Source organism: Mesoplodon densirostris, chromosome 15 (genome assembly GCF_025265405.1).
Source record: "Mesoplodon densirostris isolate mMesDen1 chromosome 15, mMesDen1 primary haplotype, whole genome shotgun sequence".
Lineage (NCBI taxonomy): Eukaryota > Metazoa > Chordata > Mammalia > Artiodactyla > Ziphiidae > Mesoplodon > Mesoplodon densirostris.
This window is the reverse complement of record NC_082675.1, coordinates 8,062,029-8,075,832: the sequence shown is the minus strand read 5'-3', so window position 1 is coordinate 8,075,832 and position 13,804 is coordinate 8,062,029. Positions and strand designations below refer to the sequence as shown.

At 49.2% G+C, this 13,804-nt stretch overlaps 1 protein-coding gene across 1 annotated transcript in view; it reads right to left on the bottom strand.

The window, feature by feature from the left end:
• Window positions 1-4,379, bottom strand: part of KDM2B (lysine demethylase 2B) — a 124,508-nt gene extending 120,129 nt beyond the window's left edge. Inside the window, exons 1-2 of the mRNA XM_060118163.1 lie at window positions 4,067-4,379; window positions 2,859-3,003 (exon numbers count right to left, since the gene is read on the bottom strand). Coding sequence (XP_059974146.1) covers window positions 2,859-3,003; window positions 4,067-4,099 — 178 coding nt within the window. The 5' untranslated portion in view covers window positions 4,100-4,379. The remainder of the gene's footprint in view (window positions 1-2,858; window positions 3,004-4,066) is intronic.
• Window positions 4,380-13,804: the final 9,425 nt, after the last annotated feature.

The following is a 13,804-nucleotide window of genomic DNA, read 5'->3' as shown; positions in this document are numbered from 1 at the left end:
CAGGGGTTATACTAGATGCAGGCACCAGCTCACAGGGCAAGAGCTCCCTAGAAAATGACAAGGAAATGGATAAGGCAAAGGCCAAGAGAAGCCAGGCCAACTCTCAGCTCCTCTGCCTGCTCAGTCATTGCCTGCATGCCCCACGGGGCAGAACTTGTCAATGAACAGCCCAAGGCTGGAGAGGACTGGGGAGGGAGCCTCATGAAAGAGCCCCACACAGCCCAGTTATCACTGCTCGAGAGGGACGGATGGAGAAACACATCCCAAGCTGAGCTCAGAAAGTAAAGGAACTGCAAAATTGAAGAATGCCACCTGGGAGGATCTGAAGCCCCAGAGAGGAGGCTGGGAGGAGGGTTCTCATTGAAGCTAAGCATCAGGGAAGATCTTATTGTAATATCCTGCATGGTGAAGGGGAGGGGGGAAAAGCCGGTTTCCCTGGAAACTGTGTATCTGGTGCCAAAATAACTAGGGAACTGGGCACAGCTTTGCTGTCTTAATAGTGAAATTCTGCTGCAGCCATCAGAACACTTGCTTCAGCTGGATAACCAAGGGGGATGCTCCCCAGGTGAAGGCTGTGTGAAGGGGGACATAGTGAGGCCTGAAGAAAATTCCCCGCGTAGTTTTTCTGTCTGACTGACGCTTGTCTAGTGTAGACCCCCAACATCCTTATGGAAAGCCCTAGAGCACGAAGGAAGCCTTAGCTTCCATCCTCCTGAGTTCTAAAAGTAGGGGATCTGACCCAACCATATCCCTAAATATGGAGGTGAGGGAGACGGAGATAAATCCTCATATCCCCAAATCCTCAGGTAACTGAAGCAATTCACAAAGGCACAAGCCCTCCCTGGCCAGTCAGAAGGGAGATAGAGGAGATCCCAGGCCACTGAAGCCCCTGCCCCAGGGAAGAGTTCACTAGGGCAGCTTGGGGGAGTGGGGGTAGGGAGAGGCCAAGGCAACTCTGCTCAGAGGAGAGAGAACAAAACCAGAGCTGGGGAAAGTCCTGACCTTAGCAGCTCCGATCCCCAGGAGCTCCCAGTGAATGGGGATTCCTAAGGATTTAAAGGCAGAGAAGTTTAAGAAGCTTCTATTTTGAATCCAGGCTAAGGGCTCCTTCTGTTTCTCAGCTCCTCCCTCGAGTTTTGGGGCAAGATCTGAATTAACAACCAAAAACCCTAGAGCCCTCTCCCTTGAAAGGAGCCTGGACAGCAGATTTAAGGGCTCTCCCTCGCTGGAAACCCCCGGCCCACCCCATACACACACACCCAGAGTCCACCCCCAGGGTCAGCTTCAACTTCCTCAAATGAGCCTGAGAAAACACTGAGATCCTGGGCAGAGAATTCCTCACCAATGACCAGGAAGAGCTGCATACTGCTTTCTCCTACAATCCGCCAAACGACTCAAGAAAAATGGGGAAGGAGAGGAATTAAAATCCCATTTGTGCTAAGGAAATTTAAATGTAGTTGAGACTAGACCCCTGAACTGTCTGGCCTCTGGGTGCAATGCTCTTAAGACCTGGCAGGCTAGAAGAAATTTCTTCTTCCCTCCTCTCACAACTACCCCCTACCACCGAAGCCCGGCACTCCAGGAAGCAATGGGCACAAAAGAGAAACTTCAAAAATGCAAAGCTAGGCGGTCTCTCCTAGGGGCTAACCCCATAGCCCTAGCCACTCAACCGGAACCTGGAGGCGGGAGGCGCTTCCCAGTTATCAGCTCACTGAGGGTTGGGAGGGTTTTCCAAGGGGGAAGGGGATAAACAAAATGGGAACAGAGTAATATAAAGGAAACCCAAATGTCTGAGGGGCAAAAATGAACTTACAAACCCCAGAAGGGCATAGGGAGATGCCTAAGTAGGCAGGGCAAATCCAAAACCCCAATCCCACAGGCCAAACCAGGGGCCTTGCAGGCCTTAGACCCAAGCCAGACAGAGCATCACCTCAAAGTCTGGAAGACACTCCCAGACACTTTGCTAGTACCAGGGTCAGGGAGATAGGCCCTGAAGGTCTCAGGCTAGGGTGACATTCCCAAACCCCAGAGGCTTCTCCAACTTCTGCTCTAAACTGGCAGGGCCCACAAGAGGGACAGAGCTCTCAAGGCCTCAGCCCTGGGAAGAGACCCTGTTTCCCGGGGCGGGGGTGCCCCAAGTCTTCACCTCAAACTGCCAGGGGGCAGCCTGAAGCCTGACGGGGGGATAACCCCCTTACCCACAGTCCCCACTTCAAGCATCAGGGCTGCAGGGCTAGAGACCTCAGGCTTAAGCGGGGGCCAGCCAACAACTCCGGGTCACCCACCCTGCTCCCATCTAGCACGGCTCACGAGGTGATGGAGCTCAGCAGACCCCAGGCCTGAGGAGGTGTCACTAAGTGACCGGGGGCGTCCCCAGCGCCAGGTCCTAACTGGCAGGGCCCGAAATGGCACGGGGTTTGGGAGGCTACAGGCCTGGGGGTCCCCCACCCCAATGCCCCTGGGGTGCCCCAGCCCCGCTCCAGCCCATCGGCTGCACCTTGTGCAGCGCAAGGAGCTGGGCCGGCTCCGGGAGGGGTAGAACGCGGCGCACCCGCCCTCCATCTGTCCGCCCGTCGGTCCCCAGGTCCCTTAGTCCGCCGGGCCCCTGGCTCTCCCCACCCTGGGGCTGGTGGTGGGCGCGGGCCGGGCCTAGGCCCACGCCCGGTCCCGGTTCCCGCCTGCCCTCCTCCCTCGCCACCCAGCCCACCCCACCCCCCCAGTGCTCGGCCTCGTTTCGTCACCGGATCCCCTGGAATGGGGGACGCGGGCGCGAAATACGAACCCAGCCACCGGCAGCTCCCTCCCCACGTGCGCTCGGGCCGCGCCGCGGAGGACTGCCCGAGGAGGGGGCGCCTCACCTTTGCCCTCCATGGCGTGCACGAAGTCCCCCTGGTACAGCTGGCTGCGCAGCTTCTCCTCCAGGCTGAAGCCGCGGACGCTGACGATCTCCTCCACGTCCGACAAGTCCTCGTTCTCGTCGTATCTCTGGCGGTCAATCGGGCGCTGCAGGGACCCAAACCAGAGAGCCCGGGACATTACTGGGGGAAGTGGGGGGTCGCCTCTCACCCTGGGCCCAGCTCGAACAGGTGCAGGAGCCGCGCGCCCCCTGCACCCCACCACTGCGACCGGAGCAACTTTGCGCAAAAGCCAAAGATGCTGAAAATGGGGATAATGAGAGGGGCCCGCGCCCCCAGGGTCAAGCTGCGCCCTAAACAGGGCACTCCCCTCCTGCATCTTTGGAGGCCATGGAAGGGATATCTGGGGGAGCCTCCCTTGCCCCCCACCCCCGAGAGGTGTTAGGTTTTGCCCACTCGGCCGGGAGCCTGGTTATGTAACCCGCGAGGGGGGCTCGGCGCACGGGCTGGCGGGGCATTTGTAGGCCCCGGGAGGAGCCGCCGCAGCGCCCGGCTCGGCGCTAACAGCAGCCCTGGCGGCCGCAGCGGCAGAGCCGGGAAGCCGGAACCGGGGGCCGGCGGCATTTCTAAGACTGGAGCCGCCCCCGAGCTACGGGGGAAGCTGGAAAGCTGAAATGGAAGGGCTGAGACCCCAGCCGCCCCCGCCGACCGACCGCCAGTGCAAAAAGAAGAGATGGGAGGGGGGGTTCGGGGCTTGGGAGGGGGAGAGGCAGACGGCCCGCCACAAAGCTCCTATCGGAGACCCCAAAACGCACCAGCAGCTGTCTCATCTCCCCACAAGCGCGCGCGCACACTCACTTCCTAAGGAGAATCCCCCGCCACTCCCCGTATCCCCTGCCTCCTCCCTCCACCGCCGAGCGCCCAGCCCCGCAGCCCCCCAGATTCCGGGCGAACCCCGAGCCCGCTGAGCCCCCCCCCTCCACGCCTTTCCCCGCTACCACCTCCCCACTTAAGTGTCTGAGACTCTGAGCCTCACAAGGGACTGGAGGAGTAAGCTGCTTGCTTCCTTTTGCATGCAATTTATTATATTTTTTTCCGGTCCTCTTGCAAAATACAGAAAAGGAAAGAAAAGGCAGCAAGAAACAACAACAAAAAAAATAGATCTATCATATACCAGATACAGATTTGGAAAAAAAAAAAAAGCTACACACCAATCTTCTTCCAGAGTCTTTCTCTGCCTCCATTTTTTTAGGAGAGTTCACCAATTAATTGTCAACACTCCTGCCCCCTGCATTTTGGCGGAGGGGGGAAGGAGGGAAGACCAAAGAAAACAAATCAAAAAATAAATAAATAAAGCTAGCCAGAGCCGAGATCTACAAAGTTTTGCACCAACACTTAAGCAGATCCGTTTGCAAAGTCCTAGGAAACCATTTTCAGCAGTTGTGGGGGGAGGCGTCGACGTCATAATCCCCGGAACGTAAACATTGTTGCCGATCGCGCTCCGAGCCCGCGGCCCGGCTTGGGGGGGGCACTCGGCCCGGGATGGGGGTGGGCGGGGGCGGTGGCCTGAGGAGGTGTGGGGCGGGGAGGGCGCCCGGGAGGCACCGGGCGCCGTTAGCGCCCTGGCATCGCTGTTTTGTTGTTGGGTCACGAGTGCGCCTCTGCACGCAGGCGCCGCCGCCGCCCGGGAGTTGTGTGCAGAGCTGACTTTTGGAAGGGCTGAGTTGCAGGCGGCGGGCGCATCCCGGAGATGGCGGGGCAGGGAGGAAGGGAAGGAGGGAGGGGGTGGGGAGGGAGGTGCAGATTTGCACGGCTGGCCTCAGCGGGAGGCGCGGAAATGCAAGCCGAGCATGCTGGAGTGAAAGCCCCCGGGGCCTGGCACCCCCCAAAAACGACCTCCCACCTCAATCCCTGCCCCCATTGCCCACGGCCCCCATGGGCTACCCCTCTTCCTCTTCCTTCACTCACCCCACCTCGTTACCTACGTGGCCGACCCAAATTCAAAACAGTTTGTGTATATATAATTTTTTTTTCTTTTCTACTACGTCTTTTTTGGGGGGGATCCTCTCTAGATCCCCATAAGCGGACCTGCCATACGGAGGAGGCATCTCGGGGCTCAGGAAGAAATTAGCGCAGCTCCATACCTGTACGGACTGCATAGCTTTTAAACTCCTGGACTCAAAGATAAGGATCCACATACACACAGGTACAGGAAATACAGCCAGACCAAAGCCTTCTCAGACCCGAGCTGACCGGAAGACGTTGCCTTTCATTCATTCACTCTGCCCGCGTCTGTGGAGTCCTTTACTAGGCGACAAGCCCTGGAAGAGAAGTTGGACATTTTTTAAAGGTCCCTGCGCTCGCCAAGCGGAGGAAATAGATGCTCAGGAGTGAACTACCGAGAGAATCGGATCTGGCGCCTCCTAACGCAGCTGGCAAACATGCGAAGGGTAAGCCCTTATTGGCGGTTTACAGGAGAAATGTCGGTGGAAAGGTGCAAGGCGCTGGGATGGGGCGCGGGGAACTTTGGGCACCCCTTGATTAAGCCTACAGCGCTTCTTGGCGGAGGTATAGGCACCCTCTATACAAATACGGAGTATCATTAGATCTCGGTATGCTGTCCACATACCTCGTTCACTGTGACCACCCCCAAAACTGGAATCCTAAACGTGTTATCCTGTAAGTCCATGATGAACAACAGTCAGGTCGACTTTGGTTGTGAGAAAAGCTGGCCCTAAACATTCTTCCAGCCCAACTAGGCCTGATCTTGGAGGTAAAGATCACGATGAGATAACATGGCACCAGGGCTACAGTAAAAGAGCCTTATACCTGCTCATAGCAGGCTTTGCAAACAAACTTCCCATACTTTTAATTTTACTTCTCTCATGAACCCTGTGGGATAGTTGGAGCAAATCATTTTGCAGATGGGAAACTGAGGCTCAGAGAAGTTTTGAATCTGGGTGATTGCTTTACCCCCATATCCTCCCCGTGTCAACACAGTGATCAGACAGATAAGTGGAGAGGAAGTGGCTTCCCCATCAGAGATCATATGTGAGCCGTCTGCGTAAGAGACAGCTTCCCCCTCACTCACCTTGAAGTTTCCTGTCCTATCTTTCTGTATTTTTTTCCACCCACCCTCCAAAGACTACTCTTTGAAGTCTGTTTTAATCCAAGTCCACTAGCTGGTGAACATCAAAATTTTTTCCAACCTGAAATCGCCCACCTTGGCTTAATGGGCGTGAGGGGTTTTGCCTTCAGCCTCTGTCAAGAACCAGGGACCGTTTTATTTGCTTCTCTCTTTCTCGCAAGAACCCTTTAAGGGAAATAGTTTTGTTATTCCTCATTTTGCAGATAAGGAAACTGTAACTCAGAAAGGGAAAGCCAATCACCCAAGATCACACAGATTATATAAATGGGGTTGCTGGGGCTCACACTGGAGCCTGGCTCTGCCATCACATCCTTTTTTTGGATATTGACCATCTTCACTGCTCCCAATAATGAGATAAACATGTTCAAAGGAGGGGGCAGTGGGCTGGAAGGTCATGAGTTAAGTGCAGTAAAGCAAACCTGTGAAATAAAACACTTGGTCTTAATTCTCCTTTCCTCCCAAAGACCTTACTGCCTCCCCATGTGGTCTCATGGTGTCCCCAAAAGCTGGTATCAGGAAAAGACCCAATGGCAGACACCTTAGTGTAAAAACAGTTAAGTCCATATATCACCCCGATGGGGAGTTCCTGGCCTGTCAGAGTGGGAAGGGGTTGAGTAGTCACCTAATTTAATCCCCTCCCTCTACAAACCGCCAGGAAACCACAGACCAGAGAGAAGAATGGGCCAGCCAGGGGTTTGTTCCCCTTTGACGCCCCCAGAATGCCTACCCTGCCGCCCGCTACTAAGTGGTCACTCAATAAATGTTGGGCCCTTGATGGATCACCTTCCCAGCAATATTTGCATTTTCTCTTTATCAGTAATTGGCAGATGAAAGGCTTTGTCCTCCTGTTGAAAGAATTCCAGGCATTTGCTCAAAGTGGGGGGAGGAGGTTATGTTGGGCCGAAGGGGGAAGGGCCAAGACCCTTGAGCTCCTTCCTTGGCTAATTGTCCCCGAGGAGTGGACTGTAGGTGAGAGAGCGGAGGGAAGCTTAAGGTGATTCCCCAGGAGAGGGTTGTTTGTTTGTTTGTTTTTTCTTGCAGGAAAAAAAAGACCAGGCCAGTTGTATTTGAAGCATAATAATAATGACTTCCTGGAGCCTCTTGCTCATTCTTACAAAAGGCCCAGTCAGATCCTGGCTGTATTGGCCCCATTCATTCATTTCTTCATTCATCAAAGGTTGATTGAGCAGCTCTGTGCTCTAAAGACAGAAGATAGAAAAACCAGCTCCGATTGTAGACTTACTCCAGGCTGGGCAAGGGTTGGGCCACCAGCTTCCCAAGCAAGTTAGGAAGGGCTGATACTCTATGGAACTCTCAGAATCCAGCATTTTCACACTGTTAGAAACTGAAGCTGTCATATTCATGTATAATTATAATAGCTGATGATTTTTGAGAGCTAACTATGTCTTTGAGCAAAGCCTCTCACATTTGCTATCTCTGAATACTCATCAAAGTTCTATGAGGGAGGGTCTGTAATTGCCCACTTTTACAGCTGAGGCTCACAGAGAGGTCAAGTAACCTGCCCACATTTTAGGGCTGTGAAATAGCAAAGACAGGATTTGAACCCAGGGCTTGTAGCAATCCAGAGCCCACAGGCTTCTCACTATAACTCCCTGCAGGGCTGTCCCATAGAACATAAAGATGGAAATGTTCTATGTCTGTGCTGTCTAATATAGGAGCTTCTAGACACATGTGACTGTTGAGCACTTGAAATGTGGGTAGTGGGATAAAGGAACTGAATGTTGAATTTTATTTAATTTTAATTAAATTTAAATAACTATATGTAGCTAGTGTCTATCTTACTGGACAGTGCAACCTCAGAGTGTTTTCCAGAGTTCATCTCGGGGGAAGGAGGCCAGGAATATCTGCAAAGGTTTTCTAGAAGGAGCCATCTTGTACAATGTGAATGTTTGGAGTGTTAGCCCTTAAACCACCCATTCTGAGTGCCTGCCAAGAGCATGGCACTGTAGGCACCTGGGGATGCCAGTCGGATATAAAATTGTCCCACCTACCCAGATCTGACGAATAAACTTCTCAACGACAGATAATTGGTAATGGGGCAGGAAGCCTTAGAAATGGATAACTACTTCCTGATATATATCCTATTGTCAGACTCAAACCCAAAGATGCAATTCACTGTAGCCCTGTTTCCAACAGGAAAAGATTGAAGACGATCTAAAAGTTGGGGAACTGATTAAATAATTCTTGGACCATTTATCTGCCCAATGAAATGCTACCAAATCATTAAAAAGAATAAGGTAGCTCTATATATACTGATGTAAAATGATTTCATGATATCCTTAAATTAAAACAAGGTGCGGAATAATACTAAATTGTGATGACCACTTATGTAAACCAAAGCAGATATATCTATATATTTTTTTTAAATGCACAGAAAATTTTCTTTGGAAAGAAATAAAATTTTTGAATGGGGAAAAGAACTGGGAAAAGAGAAGAAAACTTTTTCTTTGGTACAGTGTGAAATTCTTACCATGTATATGCATTAGTGTTGCCTGATTTTGAACCTTATAGATTTAATTTCATTTTATATGTTGCAGTACCTTTTGAATTTTATACTATGTAGATGTATTACCTACTCAAAATTGAATTTCATTTTATTTGTGCTTTTTGAGCCTATGAGTTTCAAAATCAGGCCAATCTAAACCAAATAAATATTATTTAGTTATAAATATATAAGTGGTAAAGCATAAATAAAAGCAAAGGAGTGATTAACACAAAATGCAGGAAAAAACTCAACTCTGGGGCAGGGAATATGAACAGTGAAAGGTACTGGTGATCTTCTGTTTCTTACTCTAGATAGTGGACAGCTGAGTGTAATTCTTTAAGAGTACATAAATATTTTATAAATTCGATTGTATTTATGAAATGTTCCAGTATTTAAAAATTGTTTTAAAACTTCTTTCTTTCTCTCCCAACCCCAGTTTCTCCTCTCCACACTCCCATCCCCAGAAAACTTAGCAAGTCTCTTGGGTATCCTCCTAGAAATGGTTTATGCTCTTACGAACATCTACATGTATCTTCTTTCATTATTGTGTCACACAAATATACACTGTCCTTCCCCTTCCTTTTTCACTTAATGTGATCTGTAGAACTGCCTCATTCTAAAATATTTAAGGATGAGGTAAAATCTGAATGTTGTGATACAGAAAAATTCAAGATTGGTTAAGAATCAAAATAAGTCACAGAATAACATGTATGTAATGATCCCATTTATATTAAAACAAACTATATATAGGTAACTTATAGATATGAAAAAGAAAGAAAGAAAGGAAGAGAGAAAGAGAAAGAAAGGCTTGAATAGAATAACAAACCATTGTTTGATCACTTCTGAGGAGAGGAGAAAATTTTGAGAGGGTTATATAGTCTACGCTTATATATTACTTGCATTTTTAACAACGATTATGCCCTTTTAAATTTATCAAATATTTCAAACATAAAGAAATGCACAGAAAATAAATATATATATAGCAAGGATTTGTGTATCCAGCACCTACCTTTTCCAAACCTTAGAGTTTTGCCATATTTTGTGTTATTTTTGCAATTCAATAAGTACTCTGGGACAACAGACCACACATTACTACAGTTAAAGTGGTTGTAGTTCCGAGACTTTCGTTTGTTTTGGTTTTTGTTTTGCTCCTCAGTCCTTGTGGATTGAAGTATCTGAGTAAGAAAGAGCAGAATTACACATGGCCTTAGTGTCGGGCTTTGGTCATTTGGGGAAGACAGGTTTATGTCTAGAGTTGTGCATATTCTAATATCTCTCTTCCTGCGTGAGAATTGGAAGAAATCTTGGAAATAACAGGTGAGTTAATCAAGGGGTTAACGCCAGGAAGAGAGTCATAAAAGTTCAAAGATACTTTCAAAACTTGCATCTTTGGATTGACGGGCAAGTGTATTAACCAATGGAACTCAAAATGCAAGCATTACTTCATCATGCTAAGTTATCATTGGTTGGCAATCCCAGAGGGCTGGACAGCCGGGCTGGCAGTTAACCCTTTCAGGGATGAAGCAGGGACAGATGAAAAGCCTAGAAAGGTCCCCAAACCTTCAAGTGCCACCTTTGGTTCTCACCCCAGAAGAAAGAGTTTCGCCCTGCAAAGAAAAACCCGGGGACAAATTTCCTGGAGAAAAGTTTTGAACTTTTAAAATGCAGAATCAGCTGACCTTGCTTAGTAAGAGGAGAGGGGAGGAGAGAGAAGTTTGATTCACTTTTTGTGCTGTCACAACAGAGACCAATGTTGGAGATGATTCCATTAATCTTACAGAGCGATCAGTCATTGAGAGGATTGAATTGCATTTCCTGCCCAAAGATGTAGAGACAGATGACCTTTGCAGCAGCCCTCAGACCCCCCAGTTCACAGCTGGAGAGAGGATGTGTCAGCATTAACTTTCCGTCTCACCCTGCCCTTCGTTCAAAATTCAAACCCTTTGTGTTCAGGCTGCTGCAAGGGTTTTCATAGTTGTTGATGCTGCTGGTTTTGTTTTTTTGTTTTTTAACCTCCCACATCTTGTAACTTCTGAGAAACAAACTCTATTTGGCAGAAGGTAACATCTGGAGGTGCCCCAGAGACGGAACCAGAATAGACGTGAGGGAATATTAAGAGAGGCCATTGGGGCTTTTGGTTTTCATTATTGCCCCTTCCTGGGCTCCCTGAATGTTGCAGGCTGAACTGCATGGAGCCAGAAATCCAGCAAAACTAATAATAATGCTTCATGTTTACATGGTTCTATTACAAAAAAGCTTTTACATGTGTTACCTCATGTAAAAAAACTGTTAGAACAGAAATATTTACATAAAGGAACATTCTGAATTCCCAAATGTGGGACTTCCCCGGTGGTCCCGTGGCCAAGACTCCATGCTCCCAGGGCAGGGGGCCTGGGTTCAGTCCCTGGTCAGGGAACTAGATCCCGCATGCTGCAACTAAGAGTTTGCATGTAGCAACTAAGATCCCCCCACGCAGCAGCAAAGATCCCATGTGCCGCAACCAAGACCCGGCGCAGCCAAATAAATAAATAAATAAATAAAATAAGTTCCCAGATGTAATGAGCTACATGACCTTGGACCAAGGGCCCAAAGTGAGCCTCAGTTATCCCACCTGTAAAATGGGGGTCATGATATCAAATGTATAAGAGATAATATGACAATTGAATGAGCCAAAGTTCTGCAACAGGGTGGTCAGTAAATGGTGTGTCTTCATTAAAATGAAGGCGACCACCTGGACTTCATAACCCTAACTAGTTGGGGAATCAAAATTTGGTTTTCAGGATTTCCCTGGTGGTCCAATAGTTAAGACTCCACGCTGCCTATGCAGGAGGCGCGGGTTTGATCCCTGGTCAGGGAACTAAGATCCCACCTGCTGCAACTAAGACCTGGCGCAGCCAAATAAATAAATAAATAATATTTTTTAAAAAAGAGTGGACTTCCCTGGTGGCGCAATGGTTAAGAATCCACCTGCCAATGCAGGGGACACGGGTTCAAGCCCTGGTCCAGGAAGATCCCACATGCCATGGAGCAACTAAGCCTGTGCACCACAACTACTGAAGCCGGCATGCCTAGAGTTTGTACTCCGCAACAAGATAAGCCACCGCAATGAGAAGCCTGCGTGCACACCGCAACGAAGAGTAGCCCCCGCTCGCCGCAAATAGAGAAAGCCCACGCGCAGCAACGGAGACCCAACACAGCCAAAAAATCAATCAATCAATTAATTAATTTTTTAAATAAAAGAAAGAAATTTAGTTTTCAGGAATTCCCTGGCATTCCAGTGGTTAGGACTCTGCCCTTCCACTGCAGGGGTCACAGGTTCGATCCCTGGTCCGGGAACTAAGATCCCACAAGCCGCGTGGCAAGGCCAAAAAAAAAAAAAGAAGAAATTTAGTTTTCCCCCAAGAGGAAGGCTGCCTGAGATGAGTGCAACAGCCCTGCTTTTCTCTCCAGCATTCTTCCTCTCCCCAACAGGTCTCCTTCAAAGTCTGAACACGCCGAACTATTTTGAGTTCTTTGAATAAACCTGCTTTCTCTCCTCCAGACCTTTGCCTATGCTCTCTCCGCTCAGAGCACTCTCTCCTGCCAGCCCTCCTCCTCTTATTTATAATAGAATAATATAATAGCTCTTATTTATCCACCTGGCATCATCCGAGATGGCTTCTCTTTGCTGGCCCCTCATAATGCTGATCACATTGTTTTATTGTTGCTTATGCTCTCACCAGACAGTGAGCCCTAGGAGGGCAAGGACCCTGTCTCTCTCATTCATTGATGTATCTTCAAGGTAGCACAGTGCCAGCATCTACTCTAAAAGTGTCTAATGGAAGTCCAGCACTCCTAATTTTCCTACCCTAGTCCCCAAATTCCTCCCCTTCAAAAGCTAGGAATAAAAGTACTAAGATTTTCTCTTTTCCTAGCGATCCATTGTATAACACCCTTTGCAGATGGAGTCAGTGGCTTTTTAACCCTCCTCGAAATGACAGTCAGTAATTCACCAATTATTTATTAAGTGCCTCCTAGATTTATACACAGAGCGGACTTTCTAGGAAACCCTCTTCTTCACCCCGCAACACCTATCTATGGCTGAGAGCAGCCCTTTTATCCCGGTGAGGCTAGGATGTTCTGAAATGAGATGGACCGTTGGCTCTTATCCCCAGCCTGAAGAGAGAAATCTTGCCCATTGCAAATTGAGAGCAGGTAAGTTTGCCCAGTTTACCTTAGCACAAAACCCTTTCTCATCTAGAGCACTTCTCACAATTATAATAAAATGCTCATGTATGAATAGTCTACTGTCTGTCTGTCTCACTGAAAGGTGAAGTCTCTGAGACTTGGTCTTGCTCACTGCTTATCCTCAACCCCTAGGGATGGGCTCATAAAATATACTCAACAAACATCTGTTGAATGAATGAGTCCTACAAACTCCAAAATATGTCTGTTTTCAGCTTGATAAACTAAACCTTAAAGTGTACCTCTTTGAAGAAGATGCAAGGGTTCTAAGAGGCCCTCTTGAAGTGCAACAGACAAGGTGGTGGCCTGGGGGAGGCAATGCTCTACGCTTTTCTAGCTCCAAAGCCCAGGCTCTCCACTCTATTCCAGACTGCCTCCCGGGTTCAGGGTTCATGAGTTCTGCTGGGCAGAAACCGAGCCGCTGGGCCACCAGGGGGCAGGGGACCAGCTGTCAACGCTGGCAGCTGAGGCCTGCAAACACGCATCCCACCCCAGACCCCAGATCCTCGGAGTGTGGGAGGCCCCTCAAGCTGGTAATGCTGGATGGGGTGGGGGAGGCCCTATTTGCATGTGAGTGTGGCTTTCGGTGGGGTCGGGTAGCGCTCTGTCACTAGCCACTTTCTAAATCTCCCAGCTTGATGGCCTGGAGGCTGGAGACCTAGGGCAGAAGGGGGTGGGGTGCAGAGCCAGCTCTGGGGGCAGGGCAAGGACTGGTGGGCCTCTGGGTCACCAACAGCCCCAAAATGAACTAGGGGGACTTCATCTTCTGCTCCTAATCTCTAAAATCGATTCGTCAGCCTGAGCCTCGACTCCATTCTCAACGTCAGCATCTCCCACAAGCGATCGCGCGCTTAATGTCTGCCCCCGGCAAAGCATAGACACCTGAATACAGCTTTGTGAGTCCTCCACTCACCTGGGTTAACTTACCAGCCTTCCAGATCTTCAACTCTTGGAACTGGAACAAAGTTTGAGGCTCCTTTTGTTTCCAACGCGAGGCACTCAGTAGGTGCACAGCAAAAAGTGCATGATGGGTTCCTGTGTTTTTCCAGAGTTCAGGCTTAGCCTGTGAGC